Source organism: Zonotrichia albicollis, chromosome 10, assembly GCF_047830755.1.
Source record: "Zonotrichia albicollis isolate bZonAlb1 chromosome 10, bZonAlb1.hap1, whole genome shotgun sequence".
Classification (NCBI taxonomy): Eukaryota; Metazoa; Chordata; class Aves; order Passeriformes; family Passerellidae; genus Zonotrichia; species Zonotrichia albicollis.
In genome coordinates this window covers 6731905-6753499 of record NC_133828.1, presented here as the reverse complement: position 1 = coordinate 6753499, position 21595 = coordinate 6731905, and the positions used below count along the sequence as shown (strand labels likewise).

At 41.8% G+C, this 21595-nt stretch overlaps 2 protein-coding genes across 2 annotated transcripts in view; both read right to left on the bottom strand.

Moving 5' to 3' along the window:
- Positions 1–1662: 1662 nt before the first annotated feature.
- MCM6 (minichromosome maintenance complex component 6) lies at positions 1663–14899 on the bottom strand. Its single transcript, XM_005487902.3, has 17 exons — positions 14546–14899; positions 13531–13677; positions 12858–12968; positions 12133–12382; positions 11302–11467; positions 11077–11222; positions 10011–10161; positions 9457–9598; positions 9043–9184; positions 8798–8905; positions 8083–8238; positions 6914–7042; positions 5912–6073; positions 4705–4840; positions 4277–4444; positions 3242–3381; positions 1663–2632 (listed from the first exon to the last, which is right to left on the bottom strand). The coding sequence occupies exons 1-17, from the start codon at positions 14656–14658 to the stop codon at positions 2519–2521; spliced, it is 2481 nt and encodes an 826-aa protein (XP_005487959.1). The 5' UTR covers positions 14659–14899; the 3' UTR covers positions 1663–2518.
- Positions 14900–18948: 4049 nt separating this feature from the next.
- DARS1 (aspartyl-tRNA synthetase 1) overlaps positions 18949–21595 on the bottom strand; it is a 36322-nt gene continuing 33675 nt past the window's right edge. The window contains exons 13-16 of the mRNA XM_074547897.1: positions 21220–21300; positions 20618–20729; positions 20152–20223; positions 18949–19365 (exon numbers count right to left, since the gene is read on the bottom strand). Coding sequence (XP_074403998.1) covers positions 19274–19365; positions 20152–20223; positions 20618–20729; positions 21220–21300 — 357 coding nt within the window. The 3' untranslated portion in view covers positions 18949–19273. The remainder of the gene's footprint in view (positions 19366–20151; positions 20224–20617; positions 20730–21219; positions 21301–21595) is intronic.

Here is a 21595-nt window from a genome sequence, read left to right as displayed (position 1 = left end):
ACTCCACACTACTTATACACCTGTAGAAGTAATATTTAACTGAAATTATCTGTTCCATAGGTAAATGTTCTCGGAATTAGCTGACACTGGAATAACAGACCAGGACTTTCACTGTAGATAAAAAAAAACATAGATGAGCACAAAATCACTTTCAATCCGTTGGAGAAAGGTCATGTGAAAACATTTTCTGAGATGCTTATGTTTCCCTTTATGTTTAAATATCAATTGACATTTTCTAATATTGCCTCCCATTTAGAGGAAGATGAAATCAATAGATAAACTTTCCCTCTCTTTTTGGCCTTTTCAGCTTTCGAAGAATCCCAGCACAGCTCTGGATCCAAAACCCAACAAAAGCAGTGTTATCTGCATGGCTGGGGCTGGGTTCACCAGTTCCGATCATGCAGGGCAGCAGGAGGCACGTCTGTGCTCTGATCCTGGGTGGATAAAGGAAACCTGAGATGTGGCAGCTCACCCAGCTGGAAACGTGACTCTGATATGAATGCAGGCATCAGCAAGTATGTGGTTCCTCCAACCCAAAAATATCCAGGAATTTTAGTCTCAATTTTTTGCTTTTCCATGTCTAGCTCAGCTCTTCTACATTCCAGTACATGCTGTAGGCTGGTACCTATTATAACCAATATAAAATCTCTGGCAGTGAACTGTATTCTCCTACAGAACTGAAGGAGCGAGAACAATTTAAAGCAATTAAACACAAAATTCACCATACCTATGAAATGTTGGTTCTATCTCAGAGTTAATTTCTTTTAAAAACCAAAATTTTGTCTAAAGCTTATCTTCAGTCATCTAGGCAAGTTATTGCTCTCAAGCAATATTATTTTTAAGTTACAACTGAAGACATCCCTCAACATTTGCTGTCACTCAAACTTTATACAGGGATTGTAATTTGTGCACTTGGACTCTATTTGACTCCCAGATTATTTTTCATGACGTCCTAGAGAACTCACTAGAACATTGTGCTGAGTGCTCTGAACAAGTTCCCTCCACTCTGACGTCTGAATAGCAAGATAAAAATGAACTTTACAGCACCACCTGGTGCTTACTTTTCAGTAGAGTTGCATTAACTCAGAGAAAACACCTCTCAGCCTACAGAAAGTATTTTCTTCTGCTTCTTTCTCCTACATGAAGAGTATTTATTTTCAAACTAAGAATGAGAGAGGGGAGGGGGAAACATAATGAAGGCCAAACATCTTCCTATTGTTATTTTGAAAGTAAAGGAGCAATATAGAATAACATGAAAGTATTGTTGCAGGTGGGTGCTATTTTTAATGAAATGTAGAATTTGCCAAAATGTGGTTTATGAAAGAAATGAGTGGAGAAGTTACTGCAGTAGTGCCCAGTGATGGGGTAGTGCTGATGACAAATATTTATTATTCCCTCTACTCCTTAAATAGAACTGTTATTTTGAATGACATGCTTAGTTAGACCAAGTGTAACTCTTGAAAGCTGGGAGAGATTAAGAAGAAAAGAATACTGTCTTACAAACCAGCTCCATTTCTGAGCCTCCCTCAGAAACAGTTATTTCACACTATTTCTAAATAAAATATGTAACTTTGATCTCTTTCATGCATTACAAATGTTTCTGAAGTGCTAGTATCCAGGAAACAAGACAAATATTCAGGTATTTTAAATTCTTAATAGATAATTTAATAATCCTGTAGTTTACAGTAAAAAAATTGAGAGTAGAAATTCAAGCAAAGTTTTCTTATAGAAAGATCTTCAAATAGATTTACAAATATAGTCTAAAAAACCCCTCACAAATGGTGGCAGGTTTTAGTTCACTTACAAGTCAAGACACTCATCAAGGTAGGGGTTTCTGCCCTGCTGACTTAAAGCCTTGCTTTGGGCTTGGCTATTTGCTGTTTTCTACTTGATAGAAGCAACAGGAGCCTGCACATCTTTAGTCCATCCAAAAAGAAAGAGAAGCAATCAGTTTCTCATTGTCTATTACAGGAAGTTAAAAAAACTTCTTAAAAAAGAGCATCACTCATCCAGGAAATTTGGTCTTCCTTAAGACATTAAACATTTAGATCCCTAGTTTTTCAGCCTCAAATGACAGGCATAGAAAACAGCAATCTCACATGTGAGTAACAACAAACCCACCCCCAGACATTTAATGAGCTTTTATTTATGTTAATAAGAAAAACAGTAAAAACCTATAGCATAAAATGTCTACTACAGAAGAACAATGTAAAATCAATCTTATTTAAAATAGAAACATCTACATAGCTTGATGATGAAAATAGCTATTGGATGATTCTCCTCTGCATCCAGATGATGGCACTGAAATTCAGAGCTAACAGTGGAACTAATACATGTGTGGGATGCCTTTAAAAGCTTTCCAGGTGTGCTCAGTGTAAATGAGAAATCCCACATTACTGACCACACTCTGGCACAGGCAGAGGAATTCAAGCAATGAGCCACACAGCAAGCCCTGCAAGGAAAGAATGCATTTCCCAGCTTGTAACCAGGGAGCTCTACAATGGTTAGAGCTCAGCCCTCAGTCCTCCAGCAGATAGTTGGGGTTGACAACCAGGTATGGATCATCATCAAAAGTCTCCTCTTCTCTGGATCCTCTCAGTCCTGACTGGGACAGTTCGATCAGAATGTGGTCCTGCAACACACAAGAGCTGTGTTAAACAAGGACAGAGGGGTTTGTTTGTACTCTTTAGAAAGCATTTTTATATTGGTAGGACCTCTAAGGACCCTCTAAGAGATTCTTAAAAACAGCATTCAGGGGAAATCACTTCTATGTTGTATCCTTTCTGGGATCTTTCCAGCCTAATGCTTTCCACTGTAATGGTGTTGTGTCTTTAAAAGTGAAAAGGAGTTTATTTTGTCATTCTTTTTCCTCCAAAATGCCCTCGTACCCCTCTGACTTTAGGCTATCCATTGAATCCAAGTGTTAATTGTATTTTTGTATGCTAATGTATAATGGCTGTAGAAAAACAAAATATCACACTTCTATAGTGACACAGTATAGCACTTGGAACTTTTACTTATACACATCTCTAATTTATTTCAGTGGGGTTTTTTTTCCTGTAATTACTGTAGCAGGTGTTAAACAAAGAAGACATTTATACTGCATCAATCAATGGAAGAGCAAAACAGACTTCCCCAAACAGGAATGTATTCTATTAAAAAGGAAACATTTTAATATATAAGTTAAACCCTATACAAGTCAAAAAACCCTTTTTCACAACCCACACATCTCTATACATACATAATGTGTAAGTCGGTGAATGACTCTCTCTATGATCTTCTTTTTATTAATTAGTTCTTCTTCAGATTCGATTTCAGATTCAATTTCCTTTAGATACCAATTAATAAGTTCACTCCTCTTTAGTGCTGCATCGTCCTCTTCTGCAGAGAGAATAATTTGCATGAACACAGCAGCAGTAAACTACCACTCAAACCACAGGAGAAAAGGATTTACACATTAACATTCACAATGCTGAAGAGAGAAACATACTTTTAGCAATGTTTAGGAAAGGTCAGACTTAAGGGATTTTTTCTTAAAGCACCATATTTTGCACAGGAGGGTGCTGTGTCATGGTTTAAGTGGAGATAATTGAGAATGGAAGCTTTCAGTTCTATGCTTTCAAGTGGCTTCCAAACCCCATCAGCCTTCAGCTTCAAGAAAAACTAGTCACAAGGACTAACACACCTTTCATCTAAGTAAGGGCTAAAGAAAAAGCACTGTCACACAAAGCCAGGAGTCATCCTTCTTACATGCACTCAGCATCTGAACAGACACTGATCTCCACACCCTTCCAAAAGCTTTGTAGCTCTAGTATCTGCCATGAGACAATTACTGCATTTCACTGCAGGAGCAGCCTCATGGCAACTGAAATATCTTAGCTTCCGAAGAACTAATCCAGCTACTTAAGACAGGCTGTGGTTGTTGGCATGCATTAAAGCTTTTGCTCCAGACTCTTCTAGCTTGCTTACACCATTGTGCACTACAAATCCTCTTGTGGCTCATTGCTACCATGAGCCTCTTCTGGCTCTCCTCTGCTGACATGCTGCTCAGCTCCATTGGTTTTGATAAATGGCTACAGTAACAGAGCTAGAAACTCCAGGAAGTCCTATTTCCATCACCAGATGTAGTACTGTCATATGAGCATAGGTCTACACCTGACCTGACAAGTTTGTTGTCTCAACAGGAGTGAAAATCACACGTACAACAGCAGAGGTGCAGTAACAATTGCCCCCTGAAGTCAGGGTCTGCCCCTTTTTGCAATAAAGAAATTCTTACCTTCCTCTGCTTTCCTGAGGTGCAGCACCAGGAGATTAGAAATGCGTCGGTACTCAGAGAAGCCCAGCCTGAGAGAAGCTTTGGGTGCAGCATCCTTGCTCACATCCTCAGAATGGCCATTGATCCCATTCACAAGGCCATTGACCCCAGCTGGAGCTTCTGCCTCACCTGTTTGGACACATGCCCGTGTTTAAAGCTGTATCTAAAACATCTTTTAGCTATTTAATACTCTGAGCCACTGAAAAGCCTTTGCTGACCAACCACGTTAAGTGCTGAAAGAGGCTGAAGAAGCAAGAGAGTTAAGAACAGGAGCCCAGATTTCTAGAGCTCATTAGATGAGAAACTGAAGAGAAGCACATGCTCAGTCAAGGTAAGCTGTAAAGATTGGAAGGACTTTCCTCTTTGAAAAATTTCTCTGAGTAATTTACCATTGACTCCATCTTGGTCCTCTTGATCCTCCATTTGCTGGTCATCATCTTGGTCTAAATTGACATCAGGAGTCTCAACTCTAATGATGGACTTATTTAAAAGCCTGAAAGCTTCCTTCACATGTTTTGGGTGAACCTAAGGAAGATTTGAAAAAAACATATATTAAATAGGCACAGGGGTGCTTCTAGTTTGCAAACAGCTCCAGAGACTCATCTCTGACTCTGACAAAGGGATTTTCTACACATCTCAGCTGATTAATCCTAAGCAGTAAATACTCTGCAAGTTAAATTATATCCCACTACAAGTACTCCAAGGTCATGCAGGGTTATGAAGGGAAAAGCAGCCTGATTAATCTTTCAGGATTTAGCAATCATGGAGTCGGTAAAATTTTTACTAAGCCAAAAACATTTGGGAGAAAAATCAGTGGAGGAAGAAACATGAAAGAAATGGGTCTGAACAGCGACAATATGAAAGAAAGAGAGATGTAATTAATGATACTCTCCTCCAGAACTGAAAAGCAAAAACTGGAAAAATCATCTGTAGCCGAGCCATAACCTAAAAGCTATCTGTTTCTTTATAAGCTGAATTTTATTTAAAAGAATCCAAAGAGTGCCCTCACATAACCACTGAGCAAGGTTCCATCCCTGCATGTGTCACATAGCCTCTAATCAACATTTCAAAAGGCCTGCTGGGTTTGAAAGCAAGGACTAGAGGGCAGTAATCACACTACAGTTAACAGCCAGAACAATGTGCTTTTCAGCAGTGGCTGATGTGAGCAGGAGCTCAGATCACACTACAGCTACTCTTGGGGAGGTCAGATACTTCAGTGAACTTTGGCTTTCAGTGAACTTTGGCTTCAGATTGCAAACGGAAGAGAGACAAGAGATTACAAACTGTGAAAGATCAGGAAAGAAACTTCCAACAGCCCTGCTGACAGTAGTTGGTGACTGTCATGATTTGATGGGTAAGAGGCTGAGTGCTGACACAGCTGTGATACAAAATCACGCAAACTCTCAGTTTGGACCAGCTGACAGTTTTACAAGTCATCCTTAAAAACAGTGTTTCTGGTATACAGACTCTGAGCATGACCACAACTCAAGCTCTTCTCCTCACCCACAGGACTACATCCAATGTGACAAACAGCAAATGCACAACTCCCAGCCAATTCCAGGACCATTGACCCAGACCCCCATCACTCCCTGGTACCTCATCACAGCAGTGCATGCGGGCCATGGCCTCAGAGAGGCGGATCATGCTCTCCAGCTGCCTCACTGTGATCCTCCAGGACGACTTGGCCACTCCGGAGCCATCGCGCTGCCGCAGCCGCTTGTACTGCTCCACTATGAAGTCCTCAGACTCCTTGGATATCTGTGTGCCATCAAACACAGTGCCAGGAGTTCCAGTGGTCAGAGTATTCAAGCTTTTTCTTCTTGCATTAGATTGGCAGTGTACAGCCTTTGCTGCTGCTTTTATCTGCAATATTCTATGCTATACACATACTCTATGGAAGTATAATGGCAACCACATTATGTTGAAATTAGGTTGTAATAATGATTAAACCTATCAATGACAATGACATTACGGTAATACTTAGCTGCAATAATTATTTTATAGCAGATTTTTTAATAATTTCTTTCTTCTACTGACTTGTTTCCAGACATAATTCAGGTCTGTCCCTACTAGACTGTTCTGTTTAGACTTATGAAAAATCCAACACACAGCCCTTCCAAGCTGCTACTTGGATAGACTCCAAAAAAAAAAAAAAAGGTAGTTAGACCAGTTTCCCATGTTCTTTTACCAAAAAGCAAAGAAAGAGAGGCACAACAGCCTTTTAAAATAAAGACACACAAACTGATTAAGTACTAAGTCAATAAAGTACAAAAAAATCTGCAGCAGCCATGTTGAATAACCCATACCTGTGAAGTAAGAGAAGGCCATGAATTCATCCCTCAATTGTTCTGGACAAAGGTTAAGGACTGCCATGGACTATAACAGTCTCAGCTGGGCTTTCTGGTGTTTAGGAGCACCAGGTTCCAAAACACACTCTGTTTTTAAGTAATAACCTGAGTTTATGGCTCCTTCCTTGAGAAAACACTACTACACCAAGTGTCTTGGTGTTTGCTGGAGAAAAACCTACTGCAGAGTGATTGTTCCTTTGGACCTCCTCAGACAGAACAACTGTTCCACAGTTTAACAAATTAAAATTACCTTTGGTTTAAACTGTCTTGCAAACAGTAGATATCTTCTGATATCATCCAAGGAATAGACACGGTCAACAGACTCCTCCACTCTGGAGTGCAGATCCACGATGCGCCGGGCAATGGCGTAATCTATCACCTGGGACACGGGGGCTGCGTCAGCATCACATGCACAGCACCAGCCAAAGAGCAAAACAACACTGCTATTCTTCCTTCCCATTCCCCCTGTTTAGCAGTGATCCTCATGGCACAGCTACCCTTTGCAGTAGCCAAACTCTCTGCCAGGAGGTCCAGGAGAATGCCCTGGGGGTTTTAATACAAGGAAACACAGCAGAGGAGGGATAAAAGGCAGTTTTAGGATTTATAACCTCTTCTGGGAACTCTCCTGGGTTACAAGTTAGCCAGAGAACAGGCAGAAAGCAGCACTTTGCAGCGTGGGAACTTCCTTCCTTTTCAGCTTGCTCTGTCTCTCTCACCAGTCCCTTCTCAATTAGATAATCACTCTGAGCAGAACAGTGGCTGAACCAACATTAATCTCTGGATCTCATGCATTCCCAAGGCAAATACCACATAGACAGGTGGCAGCAGTCTCAGCCTTAGTGACCAGCCATTTGTAAAAATGACTAATGGTGTTAAGTCTGCAGGTCAAACCATTACAGGATGAAAAGGCAGTATCCTTGTATTCAGCAGAGTATGTTCAAATTTGTACTGCCAGCTTTTAGCTGCACAGATAGAGCATAAAAGCAGGAGCAAGACACTCTCATGAGATTTGCTTCAGTCAAAATTGCAGAGGGCCACCAAGATGGTCAGAGGGCAGGAGAACATGAGGTATGAGAGGCTAGAAGAGCAAGGTCTGTTCAGCTTGAAAGGAAAGCAACTGCTTTACTGGCCAGCATAGATGTGATGAAGCCAAACAGTCCTTGGATAAGAGGCAACCCATATGAACTGAACCATGAGAAATTCTGATTAGATATAAAAGTTATTCTTTTTTGAACACATGAGAGTTGTCACACATTGCAGGGGCCTGGAGAGACTGCAGAATCTCCATCCTTGGAGGTACCCAAAAGTCACCAGGTCAAGTCTTGGCAAACTGTTCTCAATGATCTGAGTGCAAGGTTAGATTAGACACCTCCAGAGATCTTTTCAGACACAAAATAGTCTACAATTCCTTAAAATTACCTCATTACACTCATCCACGAGGATGAAGAAGAGATCAAAGCGGGACATGATGGGAGCTGACAGGTTGATATTTTGTTTCAGTGACTTGGATCTGTCATAGCGGCCACCAACTGGGTTTGCTGCAGCCAAAATGGAGGTCCTGGCATTCAGAGTAGCCTGACAGTGGGGAAAAATAAATTTTAAAAAATCTCTATCTGTGACCACTTCCTGAAGCAACTCATGGCAACCCAAATTAGCATAACACCTTTAGGTTGGAGTACAATGCAGGTATTACAACAATCACCCCTCAAAAGCACCCAAACTCCACCAACTTTCTAACCGGGTCTCTGCCCCGAGAAACAGTTTTGATAGTCAATATTGAAACATTGCTAGAATCCTCCCAATAATACTGAAACAAGCCCTTAAAATTCCTTTTCACAAAATCCTGTTTTTCTACAAACACAGACCATTCTGTAACCTTTTCTGGGGCTACTTTGAGATTAGGCTTTTCCCATTTTCTGTTTCTTGTCCACTACTATCTCTTTTTAACTCTCAGTAACGTTTCTGGCCTTCTTTGGGTATGTGCCACAAAAACTTTGCAACAAGTGATCTCTGTCCTGCCACAATGAGGCAGCTGCAGAGGTGACAGGAAGATTTGGCAGGTGAAGCCACATCAGTACACATAACAAACAGTCAGGTGATGCTACAGACTACACAGAGGAGTAGTGTAAGCTACCTTCACTCCAGCTTTAGTAATGGATATTGTCTGCTGTTCCATGGCCTCATGAATGGCTACTTGATCCCGCACCTCCATCTTGTCAAATTCATCAATGCAACAAACACCCTGCAGCAGAAAAATGAAAATAAGCGACCCAGAATCAATCACTTATGAAAAAAGCATCACTAAAACAATTCAGGGCTCTCTGTCATCAATCAAACTCATTTTAGGGATGCAGGAACCTGTCCCCTTCCAAGACTCACGTTATCTGCCAGCATCAGTGCTCCAGCCTCAATGACAAATTCGTGGGACTCCTCATCCTTCACCACAGCCGCTGTCAGACCCGCAGCGCTGGAGGCTTTGCCGCTGGTGTACACAGCACGGGGACTGAACTCATCCACGTGCCTGTGGGAAAGAGGAATAAAATCTCCAGTATTTCATCTATCTCTGGTATTTTTAAATGTGCAATTAATCTGTATTTTTAATAGTCAACATCCTTTGAAAATATTTGGAAATTTCTATGTTGAGTGTGTTTTAGCCCTGGTTAAATACTTCACTCACATCCACACAATCTCTGAGAAATATTTTCAAATATTTTACTTCCCTTTCCTACAATTAACACAGAAAAAGGTACAGTGCACATTGGACAATAGTTAAAGGCTGGGTCTTAATCTTACTTTAGGAACTGACTCTTGGCTGTGCTTGGATCACCAACAACACAGACATTGATGTCCCCACGCAATGAAGTGCCCTCTGAAGTGGTCTTGGGAACTCCTCCAAAGAGCATCAGCAGGACCCCGCGTTTTACTTCATCATTACCTGCCCCAGAAAAAACATTAAATTAAACTAAACATCCAAAAAAAACCCACCATAATTTTCCTATTAAAAAAAAAAGCTTCATACCACTAGCATTTTAGAGCATTTGGACACTTCTGCTCAGAATTCACCTATTTGCTAAGCATCCACTAAAACCTGTAGGGATCAGTAGCAGAACACCTGACATCAAACCCAACCTTTTAGATTGGGCTTGCAGGTCTTAATGATTAAACACTACAAATACTCAAAAAATAGATTTTCCTCTTCTAGCAGAACCAGTGCTGAGGGGGAAAGTCTGTGGTAGCTGGCACAGGGCTTTCAACCTTTCCGAAAAACTACAGAGACGGCAAAAGGAATCAATTAATATTTACACAAGTGAAATCTTCCCTCTCCAAGGCCACAAATGGATTCTTACCATGGATAGTAGGGAAGAGGCTGGTGCACAGATTATGGTAAAGGTTCTTATCTTGGCTCATTTCAAAAACCTTTTCCCACTCTTTCACAGACATTTGGTTTTTAATGCTTTCTGCAGTCTGTTCTTCATCTCTGAGCTCTTTTCCACCAAACTAAAAGAAGGAAATAAAACAGCATTAAAAGTAGTAACACAGTCACTAATGAATGTGAGCAGTGCAGACAGGTCAAAAAACTTGCTCTGAAATCTAGATGGGAGGAATACATTCTGAAAAGCTGCCCTTAGGCTGAGTAACCTCATTACCTTATACCTTTAAAAACCAATATCCAATTTCCTAGCAGGCAAAATCAATGGTGTAACTTTAGTTAGTGAGAAAATCCCAACTGAGTTGCTTGTACAGAGATTAAAAAAAGAGTAAAACCAATATGACTTCCTTTGACTAAAACTGTCTTTGTAAGCATTCTTACATTAACTGGAACTTTCAACTGTCTTTGTAAACATTCTTACATTAAATGAAACTTGATGCTCTGAAATGGGGGCCAGAAACTTCCAGTCCCAGAACATACTAGATGCTCTTCCTATCCTATGTGATGGTGATGCAGTTAGAAGAATGACAGGTTACAGTACCATACCATGCCAAAACCCAGATGAAGTTAGTATTAATCACATTGCAGTAACATCCCAAGATGTCCCTTGATAAACCAGAGGGAACAAAAAAGATCCCTGTCTTTCCTGTGACAAAATGCAGCAATAGGATTTCCTGGAAGAAAAGGAAATGCTGCAGAAATGGATGAAAGCTGAATGGAAATACATGTGCCAGTTAGCTGTTTAGAACAAACTGTAACACAGGCAAATAATCATTTCTGTGAAAAATGCTACGAGCAACAAAGACAAGAAAATAACCTTGCTATGTAGATTCAATGAGAATATAAAGACAGTCAGGCCAACACAGAAAGGTGGCACACACACACTCTTAAAGCTTTACCCATTCCTGCTCCCTAATTTGAGGGAAAACCATACAGAACAGAAATCACCAACACCATTCAATCTCCTGTGTGTGCAGACTCACCCGTGGGTTTGTGGGTGCCACGTAACAAGCCAGAAAGACGAGTTTGTAGGAGAGCTCCCGGACGCCGAGGGCGCGCAGCCCCCGGATGCCTTCGGTTTCGTAGCCCTCTGTCCCCGTCACCCGCGAGCCGGTTTCTGCACGCAACCCTGCCAGGGAAACGGGAGTCAGGACAGCGGCTCCCAGCACGGGAAGGACACCCCATGGAGGCCGTGAGCAGCAGCAAACCTGGTGTGGCGAGCTGGGACACGTCAGGCACGACGATCAGTGAGCCGGTGAAGTCACATTTGTCACCGGCCTGGGCGGATTCCACGGCCTCTGCGCGCAGGATCACCTCCAGGCTGCGCGGGATGCTGCCACGCGGCAGCTCCCCCTGCGTCTCCTGGATGCGCACCTGGCACGAGAGAAACTTCAACACTGAGCACCTCACCAGGGCTGCAACTGCTTCCAAAGCTACACTGCTGGCACGTGTGCTAAACAGCATCTGACTGCTGCTATCCATGTCAATCCCTCTCACACTACAACACACAATCAAAAATCCTCTCACTAGTCAGCATCTAAGGAGCCGTGGAGCAGCTTAGAGGATGCACAAGGGCCACAGTGACAATTCTGAAAGGTAAACTGAAAATTTCAGTTAATGTGACTGACATAAAATACAGTTGTGGGATGTGAAGTGCTGAGCATTTATGAGAGTAAAACAACCTGTAAGAGCAAGACACTGCAGATTCCCACAAGCACCTCTTTTCATACTTGTATAAAGCACCTACACCTGGTGTGCTGGCAACATGAGACTAACTCTGGCTTGAATATGTGAGGTTTCAGTGGCTTACTTAGACAATAAATGACACACAAAAAACTAATAATTTCTTGTTCTTAAATCTAAGTCTTCCAGAGATAGGAAGAAACCTTTTGCATAAATTGCAGTGCCTTTTCCTTAGGTTTTTTTCTTGACATTGACAGAACAATTACCCATCTTCAATGAATAGAAGTACAAATAACACCTTCCAATTACCACAGGAACATTACTGGATGTCATCACCCCCCAACATCACCCTGTACCTTTTGGAAATCAACAAATCTTGATTTGTTTGTGTCCAGCAGGAATCTCCTTCTGTTGGCACAGACTGGGTTTCTGCAGATGTTTGGTTGGGTGTATTTGAACTGCTGCTCCACATCTTTGATCACTGTCTGGCAGTCGAGGCACAGGAAGGTTCCACTGACCAGCTCGGGATGGACGGGGTGGGTACGAACCACCTGCCCACTGATGCGCAGCAGGGAGCCAATCTTTGCCGAAGTCAGTTCTCGAATTCTGTTTAAAGCAGAAATTCACAAGGATTAAATGACTGAGTTGACAATTTTAGGCCCAGGGTGCTAAGATACAATACAGTGTCACTCTGACTAAACAACTGCTGTAAGAAACAAAAGAAACAAACTTACTGCAATATATTTTCATTTTATGATTTTACATAAACTTTTAGATTAACACTAAAGGTCAAACGAATGCAAAAGTTAAATCACTTCAAAAGCAACACACGCTAAATTTTCTTTTAACTAGAGAGGTTACACTTGTTTGTGAAACATGATGAATTTATGTATCTGAGTGAGATTTACAAATGAAAAACTGTGTCAAAAAATGTCCTGCACAAGATCGGGAAACTTTGTTACAACTGTATAGGCCAACTGCACATTTCACACTACATAACCAAAACATTTTCAGCATGCTTTGACACATTTTGCCCTGGTAGTGAAACAGCACAAGTTTCTGGAATTAAGAATCATCTTACTTGTGTCTGGTAGGCAGGTCCTGGAATGCAACATAAAAATCCTTGTTTGCAGGAACATTTCCGTGGTCTCTGGCAAAAGCCTTTGTTGCTCGACACAGGTATGGATAAACCCTGAAATATGGGGAAAAAAGTTCAAATGTTAGAGAAGCTATCAAAATGCCTTCTCTGCTTTAGATTAAAGGCTTGTAACAGATTTCCAGGTTCTGACTTTTAATCCTATGTTGTATAACCCAAAAAAACACTCTAAATATGCTAACTGTGAGATCACTACATAATAATGTTATTTATGCTATTGTTTGAAAATAAACTTTTCAAAGTCTCATTTTATGACACTTTTATCCTTATGTTAAGAAATATATCTTCAAAATCAGTGACCAACTCAATAAAATACCATCAGAGCATGAAATTTTAGAGTTAATTCTGTATTCTCATACTGACCACCTACTTCTTTACCACAATAAATGCAATTATCTGGTTAACTCATGGTTTCCAGAGAGGAATCCACTGAGAAATGTTTTCGTCAGTTAAAAAATAAAGTCTTAACTATTAGAGTTTTCAGGATGCAGAAAGAAGATAAGCCTCTTATTTTTTTTACATAAAAGCAAGACATTATGGGCCTGAGACTCCAGCAGAGCTCAGCTTCACCTGAAAAAAAAACCACTCTACATTTTACCTGTAAAATTCCTCCTGAATAGTGGTAGAGAGCTGCTGATTGAACTGCTCCAAATCCGCAAAGCTGACGATCAGCGTGTTCCGCTCCGGCCGGATCAGCTCCTCAGCATCTCGCAGGTACTTGACCTCCCCATCGCTGTTCTGGAACCTGAAAGTGATTCAGGAAAACGTTTCACAGTCACACACCGGGCAGCAACTCAGTACGTCTGAGTTCAGGAGAAAAGACAGAGGAAAGGATCACTCACATTCAGCATTCCACAGTCCCTTGCAAAGCCCTTTTCCAACAGAATTTCTTTTTCTACCCCCTTGCTACATCTGGTCTATTCACACCCTAGCACAGATACACCAGATTTACTTTCATACAGCAGTAGAGTTGTCGCAGGACCAGAAAAAAATTATCTAAGGTTTAACAATGACTCTGCACCAGCAAACACGGTTTTGTTTTCAAATCCGGGTGATGTTAATGGTTTCCTTATTTGATGCGGATGGGCCTCTCAGGAAGCAAAACACAGGGAGCCAGATGTATTAATGTCTAACACACAGGCCATGGAACGCGTTCTTACAACAGTGGTGACAAAACTTTGTTAAAATGGACCAAACGCACCTTAAAAAAAAATCACATAATTATAGAACGGTTTGGTTTTTAAGAAGGGATTTTAAGATCATCTCGTTTCAATCCCCTGCCATGGCAGGGACACCTTCCACTAGACAAGGATGCCCAAAGCCACATTCAACCTCAGACACTTCCAGGACATCCCAGATTCTCTGGGCAGCGTTTCGGCGGAAACTCTCCGAGAAGGGTTTTGCCTGCCAAGAGAGAACCGGATGCCTTCCTACAGGTTCCTCCAGGCAGGCCTGGGACCACAGCCGAGCTTTTCCAGCGGAACGCCAAGGGCAGGGGGCACCAGGCCCTGACAGGATCTCGCCAAATGGCGGCCCCTCCGTGAGGCGCTGCCGGCCCGCCACCCGCTGCCGACCCCGTCCGCGCGCCGCCAGGCCCGGCCCCCGGCACTCACTCCTCTAGGAAGTCCAAGAACAACTTCTGGCACTTCTCGGCCACCTCATCGCGGACCTGCTGGTGCTGCGGCGCCGCGCCCGCGCCCCCCACGGCCGCCACTGCCAGATCCATCCCGATCGCTGCCGCTGCCCCAGCCCGACCCCACAGCAGTTCGCGCCACGCCGCGTACCACGTGGGCCGCGCGCCCGCCGCGCCGGCCAATCGGCAGCCGCTGCGCCGCAGAGCCCCGCCCGCCGCGGCCGTTTTCGCGCCAAAGCCGAGGGGCGGGCAGGGCCGAGGGCGGGCTCTGAGGAGGCGGCCGGGGCAGTGACCGCCACCAGCCCCGCCCCGAGCTGCGCCGTCAGGGACAGAGAACGGGGCCGGTCCTGGGCTTGTCAGCGACCCGCTCAGTGCTGCGGACCGGTAGAGCTGTGCCAGAGCAGCACAAAATTTCCCACTGAGAAACAGAGCATAGAATGCTAAGAGGTTGTAAGGTACCTTAAAGATCATCTTGTCGCAACCCACGTTCCACTCGACCGTGGAGCTCAGGGCCTTATATCCAACCTGGTCTTGAACCCTGTCAGGGATAGGGAATCCACCACCCCCCTGAGCAACCTGTTCCACTGTCTCATCATGCTCACAATGAAGAATTTCTTCCTAGTATCACACTTTCCCAATGTGTGTCCATTCCCCTTGTCCTCTCACTACAGTTCTTGACAAAGAGTCTTCCCTGTAGCCCCTTAAAATACTGGAAGGTTGCTACGAGTTCTCCACACAACCTTCTTTTCTCCAGGCTCAACATACCCAATTTTCTCAGCCCGTCTTTGCAGGTGAGGAGCTCCATTCTTTTTAGCAACTTTATGGCCCTCTTGTACAATTGCTCCAACAATTTCATGTCCTCCTTATGCTGGGGATGCCAGAACCATAGGCCTGGAGGTCTAAGCTATGGGCAGCTTCAGCACAGCAGCTGCAGTGAAGCTTCCACACAACACTGCTTTCCCCACGAAGAAATCAGCTATGATAGCTGGAGTTAAAATGACTGTGGTGTGCCCAGGGCACTGCTGAGGATGCCCAAGCCAGGGAATCCCCACAATGTGAGCAGGAGGCACTTGGGCAGCTGCTCACAGAGGAGACTCACATCATGGAGCATTTCCAGCTTCTGAAGAACTGGCCCAGGTGGAAAGGGTGTAAACTACACCAGGTGAGGGTCTGGACACAGTCTGGACACTCGGCTCCTCATTGGCTCCACTGCAGGATGGTTGAAGGCAACATTTGCCAAGCGGTGCCATGGCTGACAGCCATTCCCGAATGGCAGCTGCTGGCACACGGCGCCTGCCAGCAGGAACCGCTTCAACATCTATGAAAAATTGCTTACAATTGCTCTGCCACCTGCAAAGTCATTAATCTCTGCCTAAACTGGGAATTTTGCTGTAATTATAGCAGTTAAGGGCTCTTTCTCAGTTTTGAAACCCTTTCAGAAGTGCCAGCAGCAGCAGCCTCCCGCAGCAGTGTTTGTTCGTGTCACAGTGCACTTGCCATATAATGAACAGAGACTTAACTGCAAAATAGTAAGCGAGAGATTGTAGAACTAACTTGGTAATTTTTACAACACTTGTGAGTAAATTCCATTTTTTGTAAGATAATACTTGGAAAAATGCAGACAAGTAGTTTGTGAGGTTTGTTTTAAAAGAAATAATCCATCCTTCTCTCAAAAAAGAATCTACAATTACCCAAAGAAGAAACAATAAACGATTAAAATATGTTTGGGGAAGTTTCTGGAAGCCCAGTGTGAACCTGAGTCCAGGGCAGCCATATGGTGTTCCACAATGGATATTAGTCAAGGCATTCTCCTCCATCCTTTACTTTCACATTGAGTGGTGTCCAATATGCCTGGAATTGACAGGCACCAGGTGAAAGCACCAAGTTTTCCTGCTTTTTTTCTTCCCTTCCTGCTGCCCTGGCCCAGCGGGCAGGGAGCAAGCAGCTGTGAGGTGCTGCCCACCAGGGTTATCCCAGCAGGGGTGGGCAGCCATGGGGAGCCAGGCCTGCATTTGGCTGCCAAAAGAACAGCCTGAGTCCTCTTCCCACTGGGCAGAACCAGACAGCTCAGTGAACACAGATGGGTTTTCAGAGGGAAATGGGGCAGTTCAACTTCTGAAGCAAACTGAAGCTTCGTGGTTGTTCTGAGCAGACTCCCTGGCTACCCTGAACAATATGCTTTACAGTTCCTTAAAAAACTGCATTACTGTAATTACCATCTGTATATAATGAAAGAAAACAAAACTAAAACCATTTTACCTGGTGAAGAGGCAGCAGCAATGTGGACTCCTTGTAAACTGGTAAACTTTCTGCAAGTTACTGAAAATAAAGGACAGTACATATTTTACTTTTCCGACTACTGCAGCAGACTTGAAAACTATCAAAACACCATAAAGGTCTTCTAGACCTCTATTATTTGCAGAGTTTCAAACTAAGTTCTAGCACTGTGCAGCTCCCACTAAAGTATCCTGTTAAGATGACATTGAGGACAAATGCATTTTGTATTTTGATTTATGATCATAATTATTTTCTGTTAGCCAAGAAAGGCTGCATGAATGGATTGAGCAGACAAAGGAATCAGGGCCTCCATCCCAATTCTTGTTCTTATGCAGTTACTGTGAATAATTGAAGGTACAGCATGAGTTTGAATAACTCCTAAAAGAATTGGTATAAGCACAGTTGTTACAGGCATGTATGCACAAAACTTGATGCCAAATCTAGAGTAAGAAACAGCACCCAAGATATTTTTTTGTAGACAGGAAATTGAAGTCTGTAATTTTGCTCCTGGTTAGAAGAATGCACATCCAAAGTAGAATATATTACCAGTTCTGTATGAACAAAGGTAATTAAATTAAATTCATTCCAGTTGGCTTAGCTAAATAAACAACAGTTTTGAAACTTGGATTCATCAGCAGTAAGTCTGTGACAATGAGCTGTGTTTATAATCCACTTAGCTTTGAAAAGTGTACAACTGGTTACAGTGTAAGATTTTCAAGTTAATAATTTGGGGAAGATTCCACAGTAAATTAATTACAACAAATTCATAAGCAAAGCTGCTAAGTGTTATTCCTTGAATTGTGTGACTTCTAAACAAAGTTTTACTTCTACAATTCCAGTACTTTACCTGACTGACCTTTAGTATGATTGTTTTCTAATGGAGAACTCTTGTCATAGGACATTAAAATTAAGTCTTGCTCAATGGCAGCTGCAAAGATGATTTGCCCTTTTGTGAAACTCTACACAATTTATACACAGCCTCACTGACCTTTCTGTAGCATAACCAATATGTGACTTCTCTGACATTTAAAAATCAAAGTAGCAACAATAACACAGACCATCCACACCTTACCTCCTACTGAAAGCTTGATCATGTAAAATGTTAAACAAAAATTAAGTCAGGAATTACTAATATGTATGAATCTTAGAACAACTACTGCAGTACCCAAGTCAGGAATTTAATCCTTTGCTCTCTGGCAGCAACACTTAAAAAAATGTTTTACATTTGAAAACCAACTCTCAGATGCAGTCTACAAAAGGAAGTTTCACATTCACTGGTGCCTCTCCAAATGCAGGGAACATTCTCTGGCTTGGGAGGAGGAGGATGACAAGAAGTAGCTTTGTGCACTGCTGCAAATTGAGGAGTTCAAGTAAGTGAATAATCTGAGAAAAAGTATGTCTAGAGAGAATTTCAGAAGTACTCTGACTTACAGAAACACTCAATTTCTCTAAGTGTACAAAGTTGGGCCATTCACAGCATTTATAAATTAAAAAACCACCCTGAAATAGATTGGCTTACATAATTTAGGGGTTTTTTCCTTGGTAGAAGATGCATGAAATCCTTGTTTTATTTGTTATATCAGAGGCTGGGTTAGCCAGGAAAACACATGAGTTGCTCTCAAGCTGACTACCCATTTATTTTCTGAGAATATGATACATCCTTTCTGTATTCCATGAGAATGTGTAAACTTGCAACTATTCTCAAATAGTTACACAAAATAAAGACCAGGCTTATGGCTTTTATACAACTTTCAAAAAAATGGGAAGAAAACAGAAAATAAATTTAAACTTTAGACAGTTATTGCATGAGTAAAAAAAACAACCAAAAAAGCCTTATTGATTCATTATTTTATGAGGATACAAAGCAAAAACCCAGACAGGTTTGTATCTAATTTACTTTGAGATCTTTATTTCAACCTATTTTAACAACTTTTTATGAAGATTTCTTGTTAAGAACATTCTCACCTGCTTCCCTACCTGACACTCATGTAAATTATCAACTGGCTGATCTCTCCAGATTTTTTAATTGCAAGCATCCAGTCACTTTGTCTTGGTGCCAGTACTTCAGAATATTCAACCTTGCTGACATAAGTGAAAAATGCAAAATGGTTATTGCATAATTTATTAAAATGTTTAGAAAAATGATACAATTTAATGTGGCACTAAAACACTAATTCAAAGTATCCCATTTTCATTAAAAACGTGTAGTTGGCAATACAAAGAGTCTTGATCTGTTAAAATACTTCCCTTTAAATAAACAACTGAGGATAAAAAAAAATTACTGTGGCACTTAATAAAGGAGAATTTTGTTTTTAATTGCATATCATAATGCTCAAATCAATCAATACACGTTCAGCAGCAGCAGGGGCTATGCCTGCAGCCAGATCCTGTTTGCAGGGCAGAGCAGTCCCAGCTCTCAGAGCAGCTCCCGTCAGGGCGTCAGGCGTTTGGGGTCCCTGGGGAACATGGAGGTCTGGCGGACGTTGTGCAGCCCCAGGTACAGCATGGTCACCCTCTCCAGCCCTACAGGGGATGAAAACACCCATCAGCACCATCAGCCTTTGTTCAAAACCCCAAAGGAGCTGCAGGTCCTTCTCAGCTGGAGGCAGCCCCACACAGCCCATCAGGCAGGCACTTCCTCATCCTCAGGGCTATAAGCACCCCAGCCACCATGGGTGGAACCCAGATGCACGCTTGTTTTTCCACACAGATCCTGCGTTAAGGTTTCCAGCTGGAACAGCTTGAACCCAGTGCTAATTCTCATGGTATCTCCTGTTTGGTGGGTACTTTGCCATGAGAACCATCTACTCTGAAGAAAAGATGCAGCTTCAGCTTCCTTGATGTCATTCTGACTGCCCTAAGTTATTTTGGATTACCTGCACATGTTGCGTGATCCCAAACAGATGAAGAAGCAATCACTTATTTCTCCTCACTGCAAAACACCTTCATCAAATACACAGAGACAGTGGCTGCTGGTAGGATGGTGACTTTGATAATTCCATACATAATACACTATTTTCTTGCTTCCTCAAATTCTCCTGAGAGGTCAAATTTGAAAGTGATGTGCCTGGCTAGTAATCACTTTTTCTTGTGATCACTCTTTTAAAACTCACCAGACTGTGCCATCAGTATTTTGCCTACTTACTTTATGACGATCTTTAAATTTGATCTTTTCTCTTTAAATTCTCCAGGATAAACAGCCCCACAAACAGTGACCTAACAAGGTCACTACTCAGAATTGTATACTGAGCTCTGCTTGGGACTGAGCAGTTTAAGTTAAGCTCAGGCTAAACAAAACCAGATACTCACCTATTCCACCACCTGCGTGTGGAGGTGCACCAAACCGAAAGGAGTCAATATAAGCCTTGATTTTCTCCAAATCTAGAAAAGAAAAATATTAGTTTCTCACCTGCCTAATGAACCCCAAGCCAAATGGACAAGTGAATGCAGGACTAAAAGAACAACAAAAAAAATTACAAACTAACAGTGGGATTTTACTCATTGAACATGTAAATTGTCCAGAGCTATCTAGAATTTATGACTGTAACAGTTTTATTATATAATTTTATTAATAACTAATCAACAAGGTGTTGCTGAAAGACCCACTAGTTTCCTAACACCTCACTCCAGATGGTTAAACAGAATTAGAGGGATTAACAGTAAGAATGAAACAAAACTCTGATTTTACCACTCATGTAACAAATTCTGTCCCAAATTCTTCCTCTAAAGGACACAAAGCAAGTCAGGACTTATGTTCTTTTAAATTGCTTGTTACCAATGCCATGATGCTTGGCTCTTTCTGTCAGCAGCTGGGGGTCATGAATTCTCTGAGCTCCAGACAAGATCTCTTCCCCTCTCATGAACATGTCATACGAGTTAGAGGTTTTCTGGAAACACAAAAAGGAGTTTATTTCCTACCTACAGTTCCACAGTTTGCAAATATTTACCTCTTAATAACTTAATTTTCTGATATCCAAAGCTGTTAAAAAAGCCAATTTTTGTGTAAAGTGTCTGCTGTCCTGAAGAATATTTTTGTCACTTTTCAGTGATGGCAGCAGTGTTTGACCATGGAGATCTCTTCAAAAAGCTCTCCCAATTTTTGCTCATTTCTCTGCAGTATCTTTGCACCAGTGAAGAGTAACTGAAAACATTTGACAAGTTATGTAACCCTGACCTGACCTTGTTATCACAATTTTAATTACAGCAAGGCTGGAACTAAATGATCTTTAAGGTCCCTTCCAACGCACATCATTCAATGATTTTGTGGTCATATTTATACACTTTATCTGTATTGTCAAGTTATTGCTACATGGAATTATTTAAACTAAAAAAAAAAAAGCAAAAACCTCATTGAGAACAGCAAGGAATTTTACTTACAGGGTTGGCTGGGTCTGGCATTGTATAAAAAGGCCTCACAGCAAGAGGATATTTGTCAAGAATGTAGAAGTCTGTGTCGTACTGAATAAGTAATTTAGAATAGTTAGTACAAGAGAAAACTACATAAAAAACAAATTACAAGAGAAAGACAGAACCAATACATCTTTGAAATAAATTAAAACAAATTTCCCAACAGCTTCCCACAATATTGTTTAAGTTATCAATAAAAGTGATGCATTCTTTCTCAGTTTTTCAATACTATTTCTAATGTAAACTTACAAATGCTGAACATCAAAATGTGTTGCTGTAACACATTTTGCTGTAACACAATGTGGGGATTTTCCCCCAAAAGGTCTCATCTTCTCCTATAGATTTT